The sequence below is a fragment of the Citrus sinensis genome, chromosome 6, assembly GCF_022201045.2.
Source record: "Citrus sinensis cultivar Valencia sweet orange chromosome 6, DVS_A1.0, whole genome shotgun sequence".
NCBI lineage: Eukaryota > Viridiplantae > Streptophyta > Magnoliopsida > Sapindales > Rutaceae > Citrus > Citrus sinensis.
The window spans coordinates 11,095,886-11,115,029 of NC_068561.1; the positions used below are offsets into that span (position 1 = coordinate 11,095,886).

Consider the following 19,144-nt stretch of genomic DNA (forward strand, 5'->3'; position numbering starts at 1 on the left):
AATTGGTTAGAATCCGATCAATTAAAGTTTATAAATGGGCTCGCTCAATTAAGTAAAACCATGTTAGCCCAAACACAACAAATTTGCATTTAAAGGTATGATGCAAAGGTTATCCGGGTAGTGTCGCTTGTTTTGGACTTTGATGAAGCTTAAGGAATGAGAAATTGTGGTCAATTTGCTATGGTAAGTGAGGAAATTGAGAGAAAGTGGATTTAGACCTTGAAGAACCTTCAAAGACGAGGAATTAGAAATTAGAAATGGAGCAGTGGTGGCCCGTGACCATATTTCAATGCTCAAGTTAGTTTATGATGAATGAAAGGTGTGGTTGCTAACCATTAACAATGTTGAGAGCTCAAGGGTGAAGACGATTCTAACTCCTTCATTTATATGTGTATTAACTTAGTTAGAGAGAGATAGTCTAAGCATGTATATATGGAGTGTGCCCCCAGGAAATTTCTGTTATCATCCCACTTTGCATTATTCTATTGCCACTACCTTCCCTCTTTTATATTTATAGCTATTCGGGCGTACTTAGGCTCCGTTTGATACAGTTTATTAAATAGAGCTTATAACAGTAGAGCTTATAGCAGTAGAGCTTATACCAATAGAGCTTTTGGACAAAAAGTCATTAGGTGTTTGGTTGTCATTAAAAAAAGTACTTTTGAACCATTAAAATGTGTGATATTTTTTATATTATATATTTTTTGGAAAAACTCTCTAACCTCTACTTCCAAAAGCTCAAATTTTAGGCTTTTGCTAGTAAAGGTAAATTAGCTTATTTAAGCTAAAAAAATTCTATTAAAAAAATAACCAAACACCATAAAAATTTTTAAAAAGTACTTATGCGATTAAATAAGTACTTATGCCTCTTAAATAAGCCATACCAAACAGGCACTTAAAGAATAATTTAGTTTAGTATTCATGTAAATGGTCTATTAGGCTAATAAAGAAATTCCGTAAGCACACAATTGGTCAAAATCCGATCAGTTAAAATTTATAAATGGGCTCGCTCCATTAAGTAAAACCGCGTTGACCCAAATTATCTTTCTACGACAAATCACGGGAAGTTTCTAGATTGTTCAAAACTGATAGGCAATTACGTCATCAAACTTAACTCCGTACCGACTATTCTTGACCATTCCTTTACATTCTAGTACCACGAATCCGCCCTCCATCTGAATCGTTCGACAAGGGTTAGGCTTTCTTATATAAACCCAACGCGCTCAATTTATTATCATCATTCTCATTACTCTCTCAAAACAATTGTAAAATCTCTCTCTTTGCTCGCTAGATAAACAACCTTTGTCAATATGCAGATCTTCGTGAAAACCCTAACCGGCAAAACGATCACTCTCGAAGTGGAGAGCTCTGACACAATCGACAACGTCAAGGCCAAGATCCAGGACAAGGAGGGGATCCCTCCGGATCAGCAGCGTCTGATCTTCGCCGGAAAGCAACTCGAAGATGGCCGCACCTTGGCCGATTACAACATCCAGAAGGAGTCAACGCTCCACCTCGTGCTCAGGCTCCGTGGCGGCATGCAGATCTTCGTCAAAACCCTGACCGGGAAGACGATTACCCTCGAGGTCGAGAGCTCCGACACGATCGATAACGTGAAGGCCAAGATCCAAGACAAGGAGGGAATCCCTCCCGACCAGCAGAGGCTGATCTTCGCTGGAAAGCAACTCGAAGACGGCCGGACCTTGGCCGATTACAACATCCAAAAAGAATCCACCTTGCATCTTGTCCTCAGGCTCCGTGGTGGCATGCAGATCTTCGTCAAAACCCTAACTGGGAAGACGATCACTCTCGAGGTGGAGAGTTCAGATACGATTGATAATGTCAAGGCCAAGATCCAAGACAAGGAGGGGATCCCACCAGATCAACAAAGATTGATCTTTGCTGGAAAACAATTGGAAGACGGCCGTACGTTGGCTGACTATAATATCCAGAAAGAGTCAACTCTTCACCTTGTCCTCCGTCTTCGTGGAGGCATGCAAATTTTTGTCAAGACTTTGACTGGGAAGACTATTACTCTGGAGGTGGAGAGTTCTGATACAATTGATAATGTCAAGGCAAAGATTCAGGATAAGGAAGGGATTCCACCAGATCAGCAGAGGCTTATCTTCGCTGGGAAGCAGCTTGAGGATGGCCGTACCCTTGCTGATTATAACATCCAAAAGGAATCCACCCTCCATCTCGTCCTCCGTCTCCGTGGTGGTGAATTTTGAGATAATTGCTCGGTTGTATCTGTTTCTTTGTTTACTTGGGTAATGAATTACTTGGTTGCTTTTTGGTAACCATGCTCTGTTTCTGTCTTTTGTCAAACAAGGTTATGCGGTGATGAATAAAAAATTAATTTAAATAAGTTTCTGTGCTTTCCAATTTGTTGGTGTATGATTTGTTTATTCTTATGCGACGATGAATTGCGGATAAGTGGATGTGTTGAAACTTATGTTTTCGTCCCAAGATGGATGCATTGTTGATTAGAGGATGACTGAAGCGTCCCATGCATGTTCGGATGGAATCATAGAATTAACTGTACAATTGGGCAACTTGTGCGGCGGTAATCCAATTATTGTCTGGCATGCATGCTTTCTATCATGCTTGGTCCAATAGTGATTGCTGCTTCAAAGTTTTTTCCTCAATTTCTCACTGCCTCTTGATTCTAAGATCACTAGCAGTAGCAAGGTGTGATCTTTTTTGTTTGTCAGCAGTTTATTTTTACTTTTCTTGCTAATCAAATTTGATCTCTTCAGCTGGAAGTTTATGTTTGTCCTTTCCTAATCTACTAATGCCCTAGCATGCACTGTTTGTTTATATAAGTAAATAGGACATCACATTCTGTGCTTGCAGAGAAATTTCCATCAGAGTTTGGAATATTTCATCTGGACGCTGATGAAGTGCTATGAAAGAATGTCATTGGTGGCCCATTTTACATTTCACTCTGTCTGATCCGTTGGTATATGTGGACTTAACACTTTGGCTAAAGAAAAATAAGTTGTTTATAACGATGGATTTATATCGTAGCCTGGTATTGCAGAAAATGGTGCCTTCCTGTATGTTGGGAGAAGTGTTTCTATCGAAGTTCATTTTGCTTAAGCATTCTGCTGGAGTCTTCAACAAGCTCAGACAGGTATAGAATATTTAGGCTACATTTATTAAATACCGTATCATAATACCTTAGGGTAAATTGCCGCATTACGGTCCTATTCAGAACTGAGGTGTTGTAGTTTTTAAATTACCGTTGCTGTGGAAAAAAATTATAATTATGAAATAAAAATTAGCAAAATGTAGTAAATATAAATTTTAAATAATAATTTTGATAAAATTATTAAAGATATAATAGATTTTATATTATAAAGTAAAAAATCATATCAACATATCTTTCAAGGTATAGCAGTTCGTGCTTACCAAATATTTTAGTGTTGTATCTTTTAAGTTATAATTATCCAACCTCAATCTCAAACGCACCCTATATATTCTTTGTTGCATCCACCAATGCTATGGGGTCCCATAACGGAATCTGCATTACGGCTGCTTCAAATTGTGACAAGCAGACATTCTGTGTCACTGAAGTTTAGCTCTCTTGGTCTTACAACACATGCCATAAGTCAAGTTATAGCATGTCTGGAAGTAATGGGCTTGCATACTTAGATGTGAGGTTCTAGTAGGAAATGAGAGAAGCCGAGCCGACCTGCTCTTTATTTTAGAATCCAAGCTTGCTAGGGCACATCCATCTGACAATCAAATCTTCCTGCATTTCCTTCACCGTGGAGAAGATGAAGGCAGAGAAGAAGAAGAAGAAAAAAGAAGGAGAAAAAGAGGGAAAAAATGGAAAACAAACTGAAGAAGACAAAGAAAAAAGAAGAAAAGGAGGGGAGAAAAAAAGAAAGCGAACTGAAGAAGGCGGAGAAAGAGAGAAAATCTGGAGAAGACGAAGGGAGGAGAGAGAGGAAGCAGATGATGATAAGAAACATTATCCAAAGAAAAGAAAAAAAAAAGGGAGAGGAAAATTTAAAAAAAAAATATATTAATAAAATAAAGAGTAATTATCCACCGACCACATTTTTTTTCTAATTTTTTCAAAAATATACAATTTGTTTTTGCAGCGCTCTACGAAATTAACATTTTTTTCATCGTTCCACTCCCGTTATAACATTATTAGAACTTTACTGACATCGTAAGGATAAATTTGTCATTTCATAAAGACATTATTTGAAGATAGAAGTGGACAGGTGTAAAACAATATAATTTCAAGTAGAGTTTAGTAAAAAAAAATTAAGAATTGTGTAATTTTCAAAAAATACGAAAAAAAAAACCTAATTGGTGGATAATTGTCCTTTTACATTTGGGGGGTAAAAGAGTCATTTATATAATATTTGGTTTGTTCTCTTAACAATTTGAAGATGGAAGTGGATATGTGCAAAATTATGTAACTTCGAGTGGAGTTCAGTAAAAAAATTAAGAATTGTGTATTTTTTAAAAAGAGCGAAAAAATAGGTAGTCGGTAGATAATTTTCCTAAAATAAATATATATATTTTAATAAATAAACAAAAAGTTAATAAATATTATTTTTTAAATATATAATTTAAATTAATAAAAAAATTTAATACAATACAGTGCAGTACTAATTATAGTATAGTTAAAAATTAATACAATTTAATGTAGTATAAAATATTGTTCAATATTATTATAATTCAGTGTTAATGTAATATAATATAATATAATATATTTGTATTAAAATAATATAATACAGTATACTAAACACACCATTTATACTATACAGTGTACCAAACGCACCATTAATACTATAATTCCTTTTCTGCATCCAACGAGTGCTGGTACTTTCTATGCAGTCGCCAATTATTATGTGATGCTTCTATTATGACTCCGTAGCAGGAACATGGAGGTGGTTTTACGGGCCTCATAAATTGAAATTTATAATTTTCAATTTTTCAGTATTTAAAACTTTGGCAATCATCTAGCGGAAAATTGATAATTTTCTTTTCCCCGTACAGAATTTTGTGTGTTGTTTCGGTTTTGTATAGCTTTCATTATTAATCTATTATGATACTTTTGAATAACTTTCTATTGGGATTATTTTAGATTAAATCTATTATATGATGTAGTATAGCTTTTTATTAGATTTCTAGCTCCATTAATATTGAAGGAGACTGGTGGTTCTAGCTACTGACTAGTGGAGACTCAAGCTTTGTGGAAAAAAATAAATTCTAAAAATTAAGAAAAAAATTACTCGAGTTTTTAATTAGTATTTTTAATTTTTTTTCCAATCATTTTCTAAGATAGAAATCTACCTTCATCTAATAATATAAATGGAGCAAATTAAATCTATATACAAGGACTTGAATAACTACCCTCACTATGGTAAATCGAATTTTGTTTAATTTAAGTTCTTTTAACCCAATCCTTATCTTTGAGAAAAACTAAAAACAAATCTTCTAAAAGTGATATTGATGGGTATGGTCCATCCAGCTTGCAGAGGCTTATAATTAATAGAGTAATTATTCATATTCACACATTACATACAAGTCTACTTTCAATCTATTTATACATGAATAATTTGCTCTTGTTTCTTTTGGTCATCGGCGAAAATGGCAGCAACCTAGAAGGTTTTCTATTCACATTTCATTTGATTTTACGATGCAAATAATTGACTACTAATTAGTCGTCTGAGAATTACCAAGTGAAAGTAGATGTGCAGAAAAAAATGCAAGACAACTGCTAAGTTGGAGCATTTTTAGTTTAGAGCAATCATCTCTTAACTAGCGATTCTTTGTTTGGCATTGAAATGTTATAAATTTTAAGTTACAATTGTTATAAAAAAAAAACTATAATTATAGAATAAAAGTTAATAATATATAGTAAATATAATTTTTAAATAGTAATTTTGATAAAATTAGTAAATATATAATAGATTTTTCATCGTAAGAGGGTTCATTTGATTGGAGTATAAAATGATGGGATTGGATAATTTTACCCTAAAATTATCCTGATGTAGTGTTTGGTACACAAAAATAATTGTAAGATAAAATTAGTGGAGCTCACAGTTTAATCTAATATAGTATCAAAATTTTATAATGAGGGGAGCGTGGGATAATAATATGTAAGCTAAATTTCAACCTATCATTGTTCACAAGATAAGAAAAAAAATCCCAAAATTTCTCTCCATCACTCTCAACGCCAAAGTCTCTTTTCTCATCGCCAAATCTCCTTTGTTCATGTAGAAAGTCTCCTCAAATCTTGACTAAAAAATTCAATTTATGTTAAATATTTTTCCATTCTTTTATTTATTTGTTATAATTACTTGGTGGAATGAATTATCATGTTTTATATGGTATTTGAGTGTTTCTTAGTTTCAATTAATTTTCATGTGTATAAATCAATTTTGGAGGTTAATTGTTTGTGTTGAGTGAACCTTTTTTAATGGATTTGTTCGTATAGCTCCATGAAGGAAATGTTTTGGGTTTTGGCTAAAATTCGAGATGAATTAAGAAGAGACATTTATGTAGATTTTGTTTTAATTTTCTAGATACAGTAATGGGATTGTTCATAAGCTTGCAAATCTTGCTGTCAATTTCTAGCCACTTGGTCTACTTTCTTTGTTAGTTTATGTGATTTGCTATTGATTAAAGTATCTTATCATTTTGTTCTTTAGTGAATTTCTTCTATTTAAAAGAATAAAAAGATAGCAATTCTAGAAATTCTTTCTTAACCAATCCTAGAAATTTATTTTTAGATATAATGAATTTACTTTAGTGCTTATTACCTAATAATAGAACTTTATCTTTATGCTTTTGATTAAAGTTGTATCTTGTCATTTTGTTTTTTTAGTGAATTTCTTATATTAAAAAAAAGGATAGCAATTCTGGAAATTGTGTTTGGAGCAATTTTAGAAATTAGTAAAATATTTGTTGGTGATATCCTTATTATGTTTATGATGATATAATTTATTAAAATATAAGTTTAAAAACTATGACATGTTAAAAAAAAATAAAGGAAGATTTTGCATTTTTTTTATGAATTTACCAATAACTATTGGTATAAGTTAGATTATATTCCATGTCATTTTAAAATAAATTTAAGATAATTTTGATAAATTAATATATAAGACATATTATTAGTTACTAGCCAACCTCATGATATATCAAACACAAGACATGATTATTTATAGTCTAGTCTAATATTGCACCAAACACAACATAGAATTATATATAATCCAATGTTATCCAATCTTATCTTATCTAATCCGATCAAATTCAATCTAATCCAATTAAATCTGGCATACCAAACAAGCCCCCAAGAGTAAATCAAATCAACTTATTTTCCAAGCTAAAGTAACTAGTGTTTATCAAATACTTTATTGCTATAACTTTCAAGCCCCTAATGTAGAAATTACTCTTTACTTGACTAATCAACTGCCCTAAGACAACCTTATAATAATGTAAAACAACCATAAATCGTTGAAAGCTAGATCGACTCTTATTAGCAATAATAACAGTATGATTTGTAAAACTCAAATGGGAGATATGAAAAAGCGCAGTAGTACATACCGGACCAAGGGATACTGCGAGTATAAGTGATCCAAGCCTCAAGAGAAAAACTTAGCAACAATGATAAACAAACATAGGAAAGGGGATCGCGCTGTTGAAGACCACGCTGTGACTGAAAAAATCCATGACTAACCTCATTTATCAATATCGAGAACCAGAGACCAAAAATTGTTTTCTAAATCAAGGAAACCTACTGTTTTAAGAACTTAAAGCACTGTAATATCTGAGTAATAAAAGACCTAGACATCTAGTCATAAGCCTTAGCCATGTCAAGCTTCAGCACCATATTGTTGCCCCGACTAAGACGATTAAGATCGTGAACTAGCTCTTAAAATAATAGCACATTAGCATGAATCACCTTGCTAGGTATTAAAACCACTCTGAGAGAGAAATAATACGAGGTAGCAGAGGGGCCAATAGCTAAACAAGCAACTTGGTTGAAACCTTGTGCTCACACTACAAAGACTAATCGACAGAAAATCTACCCAAGAAGCTAGATAAGTCTTCTAAGGAAGAAGAACCAATAAAGTACTGAATAAAGTACTGTGAAAACCCCTAGGCATGGCAGAACTTTTGAAATAGTCAATGATACCATCGAATAAGTCACTACAAATAATATCCCAACAAACCTAATAAAAGTGATTACAAAACCCATCATGACCCGGTGCACTATCAGGGTCAATAAAAAAATGTCGTCCGACGAATCTCATCCAGGCTAGGCTCCCTACACAAATCCATATCATCCTTTACAATCATCATTGATAGGATAAAATCAAAACCAGACCACTGAAACTGACTCTTAACCCCTTGTCAACAGACCCTAAAAGAAATCAACAACAAAAATGGCAACAATAGTAGGTTCAGATATCCACTTCGAATAGGCATCCTGAATTTGATAAATAGTAAAAAGCTGGCATTGCTTCCAAATCATCGTATGAGAAAACCAAATATTAGCATTCCCCTCTTGGACCCAGCTAATCTTGGACTACTGTCTCAAGAAAACTTCCTCACAGAGTAAAATACGCTATAACCATGCTCTAGCCTAAAAAAAAGTAGCTTTATCTTTAGTAGAACCATAGATATCATACAATCTTTCCTTCTGAGTCACATCCTCTTCGCCCTCTTAAACGCTTTGAAAAACATTACCAAACACATCATTATTCTAACTTTTCAAGTAAAGCTTCAGATGAACTAGCTTCTGCTGAAAAGCTCTCATCAAATTGCCAAAAACCAAGGCAACCCAAGACTATCACACAACATTATGAAAAGTAGGATGCTTAAGCCAAGCACATAAAAACTTGAATTTGAAAGACCTTCTGGTCGCATCATTGTCACAAGAGAACAACAAGTGAGTAACTCAACATACAGAGAAAAAATCAGACCATTAGGCATTATAAGCCCCCTTTAAATGTGTCCATTAGTCCAAGTAAATGGACTACCAACAAAACCCAACATCTTCCAAATGATAGTTTAACAGAGTTAAATTTAAAGTATCAATAGCACCTTGAGGTTGGGCATGTCCACCAGAAATCTCAAAAATAAACTAAACAACATTAAAGTCCTCATTCACAACCTAAAGGCTATCATGGCTATTAGCAAAGGCCACAAGGGTAACCCATAAATCTTCCCTCACAGGCACAAGACAAGTAGTATAAACAGTAAGATATAAAAATAAGGTCAAGGAATAAAAGATGGCTAACACGATAGTAAATCACTTGACCCATATCTTGTAGTAGCTCTACAGCCAAATGCTCTAACTAAAACACCCAAATCTTCTCAAATTAAGAAGACATAGCCTGATCCATCCCAAGATAACCCGAATAATCTCTAACTAATCAGTATTAAGAAATGGCTTCAAAATACATATCATAGATAACCGATGCATCCAAATCAATTTCTGCAATTTGCGGACCGCAGAGGCCTTACTAATCTCCCTAATATTCCAGATGAGCAAAGGCCCGCATCCGTCGCTAAGTATTATGGTACTTCTTATCCGTAACTAAAAGGAAATCCTAAGTGGAATTGGTAACCCTCTGGCCATTAATACTATCAATCATTGGTCTGTCCTTAGGGTCAGTCAGAAATCTATCCTTATCACTAGAACCCAAGACCTCATTAACGATGGCATCTCCATCCGATCAAGACAAACCCAGTCGATGCTCACTATCATCAATAATTGAAGAAACCCGAATCTGATCAACCAAAATAGTCTTGAAATCCTGACGAACATAAGTAGGACATTAATAGCCAAATGAGTCTCACCGTAAGCCATAAGCCTCGATGGCCATACCTCCAATGGCAGAGGAGACTATCAAGCAAAACTCGAATTCTGTCCCTGTACAAGATAAAGCTGTATGTCAGATCCCTAAGGCTGATTATCAGCAACGACAACATAATGAGCAGGGCGAACCACCCTAGGCTAGACATCTATGTCAGATACAAGTAATTTGCCCCTATCCTTAGGCTGTCAACTCTGAGGTTCACCAACGGGCTGATGGGGCTTACGAAGCTTGGGATTTGTAACATAGCAGGCATCAGACGCATGACCCATACATGAAGCACACAAAGAAGGTACCCGCTCAAAAATCACATCATGCTAAAACCCGGATTCACCTTCATCGATCCATACTCATGGTGATAGGGGCCGCGAGATATCATACTCAATCACCACCCAAGCAACAAATGGCCTATTAATGGAGGCCATACCATGATCAACTCACAAGGGTTTACCAACAGCTGAAGCAATCGAAAATAAAACTAGTTTATAATTAATAAAGTGAATAGGCAAATAAGGAAAAAAAAAAAACCCAAATCAGCACAATAGAGGACTCCTTTAATCACCGAAAATCTGTACCCAATTTAAAGATCCGCATACTCCTACCATTAACATACAATGTCTGGCGAATCCAAATTCAGGAATAATCTTCCTCCAGTATAAGTCTATTTAGGAAATGCCTGTTATCTAACAAGTAGACCTGAGAATGCCCTTTTAACCAAAAGGAAACAAATTTTGTTTCGAATGATGTTCATAGGGGGTCGGCCAAAGGAAAATTTACCAACTAGGAATAGTTCAAAAGGTTTAGCCATGGACTACACTTCAGCAGCGAAAAACACAACAGTAAGTTCTCCCCATAAAGTAAAATTGTCTTAACAGGAGTCGGCAAGAACATCCACAAAGGATTTTGGTGAAGAAGTGGAAATATTTGGATCAAGGATTACAGCTGGGTTGAGTACAGAGGCATAGGATGACATAGGCAGGTTACGTTGGGTGGTTGATGGTGTTAACAGCCGAATTTATAGGCGTGGGAGTGAGGTGGGAATATTAGGATTTTGATGAAGTGGCTGTTCACGGGTTGTGGTGGCTCATTCAAAACCAAGCTGCTGGCTATGTGTCAATGTGGATGTGTTGGTAAGGAGGGCTAGCTATGAAGGGGTTGAAATGATTATTGCATGGATGGCGGGTTCAGAAGGGATGAGAGAACTAGGGTTTTGTGACACGAATGGCAACTGGTTGGTGTGCGGTTGCTGTGACGTCGATGGGGCCTAGGCTGTGGTGGGGTGGATCAAGGGTGATGACAGTAGTCCCAGCTGTGGCTAAAGAAGCAGCGAGGGTAGTGTGGCGGCTGGAAGATAATAAACGCAAACTTTTTTGTTTTGGGGCTGTGGCATGGAGTCGGGTTGGTCCAAGGGAGGGGGCAACATCTTTTAGAAGGTCTCAGCAGCGACCAAAGAGTCGGCAACACCGTAAGGGGGATGTTTGCAAAACTCAAGAATTTTGGTCATTGCGTGGAGGCGGTGGCTGTTGATTCAAGGGCTGCCTTGACTAGGTAAGCTTCGGATAAGGCTAGTAGAGAAAGTTGTTATTTAGTTACACAATAATACAACTTATACCTAGCTATATATTTAATTTATATCCATAAAAGAGTAATCATTGATATTCATTCTTTCTTTAATCAATCATACTGCAGGTACTGTCCCTATAGAAATTGAGAGCTTAAGAAATATGGAGGTGTTTTTTTTTTTCAGTCGTAACAAACTCAAAGCTGTGTTACCTCAAGAAATCGAGAATCTAAAAAGTCTAACCTGGATTATAACACCGTAGGTGGACCTATTCTTTCAACCCTGTTTCGCTTGACAAACCTTGGTTTCAACAGGTTCATTGGATCAATTCCATACGAAATAGGAAATTGAAAAAATTTGACCTTTTTGTCTATCATAGTTAATAAGTTAACTGGACCAATTCCTGCAACTGTAGGCCATTTAACTAGCCTGCAGCCTTTAGATCTCAGTTCCAACCAACTCCACAGCTCCATTCCAACAGAAATATGAGAATTTTAATGCTCTAGTGATTTTATATTATCTGATAACAAAATATATGGTATCACCCCAGAAGAGGTCACCAAGTTATCCTCACTTAAATACCTCCGTCTTTCCTGAAACTTACTTCCAAGCCAAATACATTTTGCAGTTGGAAAACTCTTCAACCTTATGTCTCTATAGCTCCTTAAAAATTACCTTAGTGGTTCCATTCCAACTGTGATTGGCAATTACTCAGGGTTACAGCGCTTAACATTAAACCACAACAGCATGGATGGAACCATTCTACTAGAGATTGGAAAATTTTTATTCCTATAAATGTTTGACCTTTCTCACAATAACCTTTTAGGTACCATACGTAAGACTCTCCCTCCAATGTACTTAGACATGTCATTCAACTACTTGGAAGGTGAAATTCCAACTTATTTGCAGGATAATCCACCAAAGAGTTTTTAGGAAACAAGGGTTTATGCGGCCATGTTAAAGGTTTTCCTTCTTGCTCTCGACGTCATACATTTGCACCTTCAATCATTATGTTTGTTAAAATTTTTCGTCCCCTCACTCTAATTCTCTCCATAATATTTGGATTCATATTACTCCTTAAGAGTAAGAATAAAAATTCAATCGAGACAAGAGCTACCAAGAATGGAAATGTGTTTTTAGTGTGGAATTTCTTAGAAAACTAGCATAAAGTGGCTATTTTGAGGCCAATTTTGAGCAAGATAAATATTGAAAAAATATGTGTGCATAAATGATTTAGAATCTCCTTTATAAGCTTTTCGCAATGAATCATAGAATGCTCAAATTAGCGCTTGGTGAATGAGAAATTGGATCTCAAAAAGCACCCATTGACATGAAAAAAAATTAGGAAAAATCCCACATGAGATTTTATTTAACTAATGGCCCCCTTGAAACCCATATATATTGGCCTCCATATTCAATTGCAAAACACACCAAAATCCTAATGATTTTCTTCTCCTCTCTCTTAAGCAAATATTCTAGCTTTAGGTTTCAGCATGATAGAATTCAAACATTTCTTTGCAGTTCTCAGGAATAATAAGGTTGTGGTGCCAACACTATTTGAATTTGTTGTATCCTGGGAGATAGATGCCTATATAATTCAAGCACCATTGTGAAGGTGACATATATGTTTTAAGGACACTATAATTTTACAAACCTCGTGGTAGTAGAATTATTTTTTTTATAATTCTACATATTGTTGATTTATTTATTATATCGTTGCTATTTCAATTTATTTATTTATTTATTATTATTATTATTATTATTATAAATTTGTGATACAATAAGACGCGTTTTATAGATTGTATTTTCATAGATTGTATTTATTTATTTATTATTATTATTATTATTATTATTATTATAGATTGCATTTTTGTTGCTTATGCACATAACAGTAGTGTCCTATCGATTTCTTGTGTATGAGTTGAATATACTAGATATTCACAAGAATACAGTAATGGAATCCAGAAATGCATCATTCTTTGAAAATGTATTTGCTTATAAGTTTAAGGAGGACTCAAGTTTGATTAAACGAACACATTAAGCTATCATTAAAGATAGTGAAGACAAAAAATAAGAAGTTCAAGATAGTGAACAAGAGATTCATTTTGAAATTAGATGTAGTAAAAGAGATAGAACGGAAAAATAAGATGTTCTGACCTTGTCACTAGAAAGTGAACCACACAACTTTATGAAAGTTGTAAGTTCACCAGAAGGCACTTTGTGAAAAGATGCTATTAATAGTAAAAGTGAATCCATCTTATAGAATCATACCTGGCAGTTAGTAGACCTGCACTTCAGGATGCAAACCTCTAGAATCCAAGTGGATTTTTAAAAGGAAAATAAAAGCTAATAGATCAATTAATAAATGCAAGGTGAGATTTGTAATTAAATGTTATAAGCAACGAGAAGACATTGATTACGTTGATACTTATGCTCTTATAACGAGAATAAATTCCATTAGAATAATACTAGCAATTGAAGCATTGCTCAATTTAAAAGTAACGAGAAGACATTGATTATATTGATACTTATTCTCTTATAACAAGAATAAATTCCATTGGAATGATACTAGCAATTGAAGCATTGCTCAATTTAAAAGTACATCAAATGGATGTAAAAACAATCTTTCTAAATGGAGATTTAGATAAAGAAATCTATATGGAACAACCTGAAGGCTTTATAACTGCAGGACAAGAAAACAATTCTATAAATGAGTAAAGTCAATGGCTTGAAGCAAGCACCAAAACAATGGCATGAAAAATTTAACCATACAATGATGGCTAGTGGTTTTAAGATCAACGGATGTGACAAATGTATATATGTCAAAAAGATAAAAAAATGTTTATGTATTTTATGCCTTTTAACTGATGACATGTTTATTGTTAGGAGCGATGATGAGATGATCATATTTACTAAGAATATATTGAAGTTCAGTTTTGACATGCAAGATATGGGTTTAGCAGATGTCATTTTAGGAATAAAAATCTCAAGGACATCTAATAGACTTATTTTGAGTCAATTACATTATGTGAACAAAATTCTTGGGAAATTCAATAAAGATGATTTTGTTGTAGCAAGAACACCTTTAGACACAAGTTTGCATATATTTCCTACTGGTATCAGAGTCAAGGGGAGGATAGTGTAACATAGGATAGAGACTTCGTGTTTAAAGACTTGTGTTTTAGTTGAACATTGTTTGCGTGGTGAGTGTTACCTCTGTGTGCTTTGGTAGTTTTTGGTCGTAAGTCCTGATTTGGTTGTAGGGCAGTAAAACCAATTTTTAGCCTTAGACTGTAGCCATTCCTACAAGACTAAAACTAGAATATAGGTTTTTATCCATGGATTCTCTGCTCTGTAGAGCATCGTCCTTTTCTAGCTCTTCTTCTGGAAGAACTAGTGATTCAAAGAATGTTGTGAATTCGGAAGAATTTGTAATTGAAGACTTTAATAAAGCAATTGATAATTGGGAATTACTAAAGATCTCTAAAGAAATGATTTACAAAACAAAAAAGCTTGATTTTTTAAAGAAGGATTATGTTGTAAAGACTGAAGAACGAGACATAACTCTTTCAAAGTCATTTGAAACTATTCATCTATTTTCAGAACACTCTTTAAAGAAATTAAAAGATAAAAGTTTTAATTATATTCACATCGGCTTAATACAAGTTGGTATAAAACCCTTAACAAAAGAAGGCCTTAATACTTCTATATTGGTTGTCCTAAGAGATGGGCGATTCATCTCTTTTGATGATTCTTACTAAGTAGTATAGAATTGAGTCTTTGTAAAGGTCCCATTTCATTTAACTGTTACCCGAACATAACAATTTCTCTAAAAGACAAAAATATTCTAAAAAGCATGATTTTACAAATCAAGACCTATAATTATCACATGATAGAAGGATCTGTCCCAGTAGCCTTAATTTATAAAATTTCCTACAAAGCCATGATTTCTGCTTTTAGCACGCAACATAAATTTCAGTCAAAAAAAGATGAGACTATTCTCTTGCAGACTGACCTGTCTAAAGCCAACACCGTTATTCCAAAACCAATCCAATGGAAAGATGTTAATCTCCCAGACGAATGGATTCTTGAAGGAGCCACTGCACCAGTGATTCCAAAACAACGTGAGCCTAATACAAAATTGCAAAACGTGACTCAGTATTCTGATGGTAAAGTCAAACTATCTTTTAAGAGATCTACATCATCTAAATTCTCTGATAAAAATTCATGCTCGAGTATTCCTTCATTAGAAAGGAAATTTTCAAAAATTCCTTCCGTTATAAATCTCCCTTTTCAACCAGTAAAAACTCCACCTAGGTTCTCCACCTCGGATATACCTAGTTCTTCTATACATTCTATTGACTATACAACTAGTGTTCCTTATCCCATTTACACTAGCCGTCAACATGAACAAAGCCAGGAAGAGAATGAACATTCTCCTCCAACTTCTCCTACATTTTCTGCTGTCACAGAGAACGTAATTAATGTCATTGAAAAAGATTTTGAATTAGACAAAACTCTTCTTCACAATGATTTTTACTCTGACACCAATAAAGAAAAAAGATTTTGGTTTTTTCAACATTTCTTAAATCAAAGAAAAGAAATTCAAGAAACTTATTATGAGTTTGTTAATATGCATAAAGTTCATATATTGTTTTTTGATTGGTTTGAAATGTATGCTACGGATAACAACATTTCATATCCTTTTAAAGAATCAAACCCTATTACTGTTAGAAAGAAAATCACTGAATGGAACCTTTCTGATGGCGATAGGATCATAGAATCTGAACATCCCCCACTTAGGAGTCTAACCATTAATCATGGTGAACCTCCTGTTCAGATAAAACTTTCACCCTATAAAATCCATAAACCTAAAGATCCAAAAACAGATTTAGATAGCATTATTCAACAGAATAATTTCTGTAATGCCAATCTAAATATGATAGGAAAACAGTTGACTAGAATAGAAAACCAATTTCAGAAGTCAACCATAACTGTTTCTCCTGTTACATCAAAATCAAATTCTGACAAAAAGCTTAAAGAGCCTATTTTCAAACCTTTCCAGGTTTCGAAAACTAGTCAAAAGCTTGTTCAAGAGTCAAAATCAGATTTTGCTAAAGCTATTAAAGAACAACCAGATAGAATAGAAGCCTCTTCTCCTTCGTCTAGTGAGATCCAAATAGCCCCTGATAGTGCCCAATCTAGTAAGATTGGTGTACTAGAACAAGACAACATGTCTATAACCTCTTCTGATATAGAAGCCTTTAAAGAAGAACTTGTTTCCAAAGCCAACAAAATCCATTGGAAATTAGCCCTACCTACTGTCAAGTCTCCGCCTGACCTTGCCATAGACAACAAGCCTGCTGCATTAAACTAATCACGATTTAATGCATCCTCTGTCTATGGGTGGAACATTGATGGTATGTCTGAATATAATATTTTAGGATTATTGCAACAAATGACCATGGCAGCCAATGCATATAAAACACAGTCGAGAACTTCTGACAAGACCAATGCAGAAATTCTCATTGCTGGTTTTACAGGTCAACTTAAAGGTTGGTGGGATCATCTTCTCACCAAACAGCAACAATTAGATATCCTAAATTCTATCCAAACGGATGAAAATGGAGCTCATATTCTTGATGAATTCAATAGTCTAATTCAGGATGCTGTTGCTACCCTGATTTTGACTATATCCCTCCATTTCATAGGTGATCCCTCACACCTTAAAGACAAGAACGCTGAGTTACTACGCAACCTGAGATGTAGAAAACTTAGTGAATTCCAAAGCTATAAAACCACATTCTTTACCAGACTCTTCCTTAGGGATGATGCAAATCATGTAACTTGGAATGAAAAATTCCTTGTAGGTTTACCTACCCTATTAGGAGAGAATGTTAGGAATTCCATTAAAGTTTTGTATGACAACCGTACTCCTTATGACGAACTCACCTATGGTGAATTAGTTAGCTTCATTAATAAGGAAGGTTTAAAGATTTGTCAAGACTTGAAACTTCAGAAACGTCTAAAATGGGAACTTAGAAAGTCTAAACAAGAATTAGGTAGTTTCTGTAAACAGTTCAATTATGACCCTTTTAAAACCTCTACTTCTAAAGATTGTAATGGTGAATGTTCTTCAAATATTTACAAGAAACATTACAAATCTAAAAGCCATAGAAAACCCTTCCACAACTTTAAAGAACCTTTCCATAAGAAACCTTAGAAGCCTTATAGAAAACATCACTTCTCTAAAAAGAAAACCTCTAAAGTCACAACAAAAACCCCTTTTAACTACAAGGAAGCCACATGTTTTAAATGTGGAAAGAAAGGCCACACTGCAAAATTTTGTAGAATGAATAGAAAGCTCCATGAGCTTGGCCTTGATGAAGAAATACTTTCTAAAGTAGCCCCCTTAATGGTAGAGTCATCTGACTCTGAGTCTTCTATGACGGGAGATAGTGAGCCCTTACAGATTGATGAGTTAATTGACTCAGATACATCTGTATCCAGTAATAGTGATTCTGACATAGAGTCCTATTTAAAGAAGATTAATGTACTGACTAAAGAACAAGAAACTTTTCTTGAATTAGTTAAATATATTTTTGATCCAAATCTCCAAAAAGAATACCTTGATAAACTTCTAAAAGCCTTAGAATTAAATAAAGCAGAAACTTCCAAAGTCCCTACCATTAAAAAGAATACTTATGATCTCTCAGAAATCCTTGATAAAAAGAAAACAAAGAAAACAACTCCTAATATTCAGGATCTTCAAAGGGAAATAAAAGAAATTAAGCTTGAAATAAAAGACTTAAAAGAAAAACAAAAAAATGATTCAGAAACTATCCAACTCTTATTACAAAAACAATTAGAAGATAATTCAGATAAAGAAATTGAATCTGACGGTGAAAATGAAAAAAACCTTAAAAATATTGAATCCACACCCAATGATTTCCTTTTTGTTCTTAAACAAATCACCACTCGAAAATATTTGATTAAAATCACATTAATTCTTTCTAAAGACTTTGAAATTGACACCATTGCCCTTTTTGACACTGGTGCTGATTTAAATTGCATTAAAGAAGACATTGTCCCTAAAAGATTTCATGAAAAAACTAATGAAAGACTATCAGCCGCTAATAATTCAAAGTTAAAAGTCAAATCTAAAGTTGATGCCTCAGTACATAATAATGGTTTTGAATTTAGGACTTCCTTCCTCCTAACGAATGATATCCATCATACTGTTATATTAGGAACTCCCTTTATTAATCTCATTATCCCTTATACTGTCAACTATGATAGTATATCTTTTAAAGCAAAGAACAAAAAACTCATTTTTCCCTTCATTGAAAAACCTAAACCAAGAAATTTGAATATTGTTAAAGCTTGTTCTGTTTACCAGAACCAAATCAATGCCCTTCTCAAATCTAAACAAAATGACTTGATTTATTTAAAAAAGGATTTGAGTTTACAAAGAATTGAAAACCAATTACAAAATGAATTTGTAAAAAGAAAAATCTCTGACTTTAAAACCCTCATTGAAAAATAAATATGTGCTGATCTACCATCTGCTTTTTGGAACAGAATACAACACTTAGTTGATTTGCCTTATGAAAACACTTTCGATGAAAAGCAAATACCTACCAAAGCCCGACCAATCTAAATGAACATGGAATTGGAACAACACTGTAAAGATGAAATAAAAGATTTAGAATCAAAAGGCCTCATTGTA

At 34.2% G+C, this 19,144-nt stretch overlaps 1 protein-coding gene across 1 annotated transcript; it reads left to right on the forward strand.

Moving 5' to 3' along the window:
- Positions 1-1,215: 1,215 nt before the first annotated feature.
- LOC102609871 (polyubiquitin) lies at positions 1,216-2,368 on the forward strand. Its single transcript, XM_006480568.4, has one exon. The coding sequence runs from the start codon at positions 1,311-1,313 to the stop codon at positions 2,229-2,231; it is 921 nt and encodes a 306-aa protein (XP_006480631.1). The 5' UTR covers positions 1,216-1,310; the 3' UTR covers positions 2,232-2,368.
- Positions 2,369-19,144: the final 16,776 nt, after the last annotated feature.

Coding starts and splice junctions, on each gene's coding strand:
- LOC102609871 (XM_006480568.4), top strand. CDS start 1,311: ATGCAGATCTTCGTGAAAACCCTAACCGGCAAAACGATCACTCTCGAA.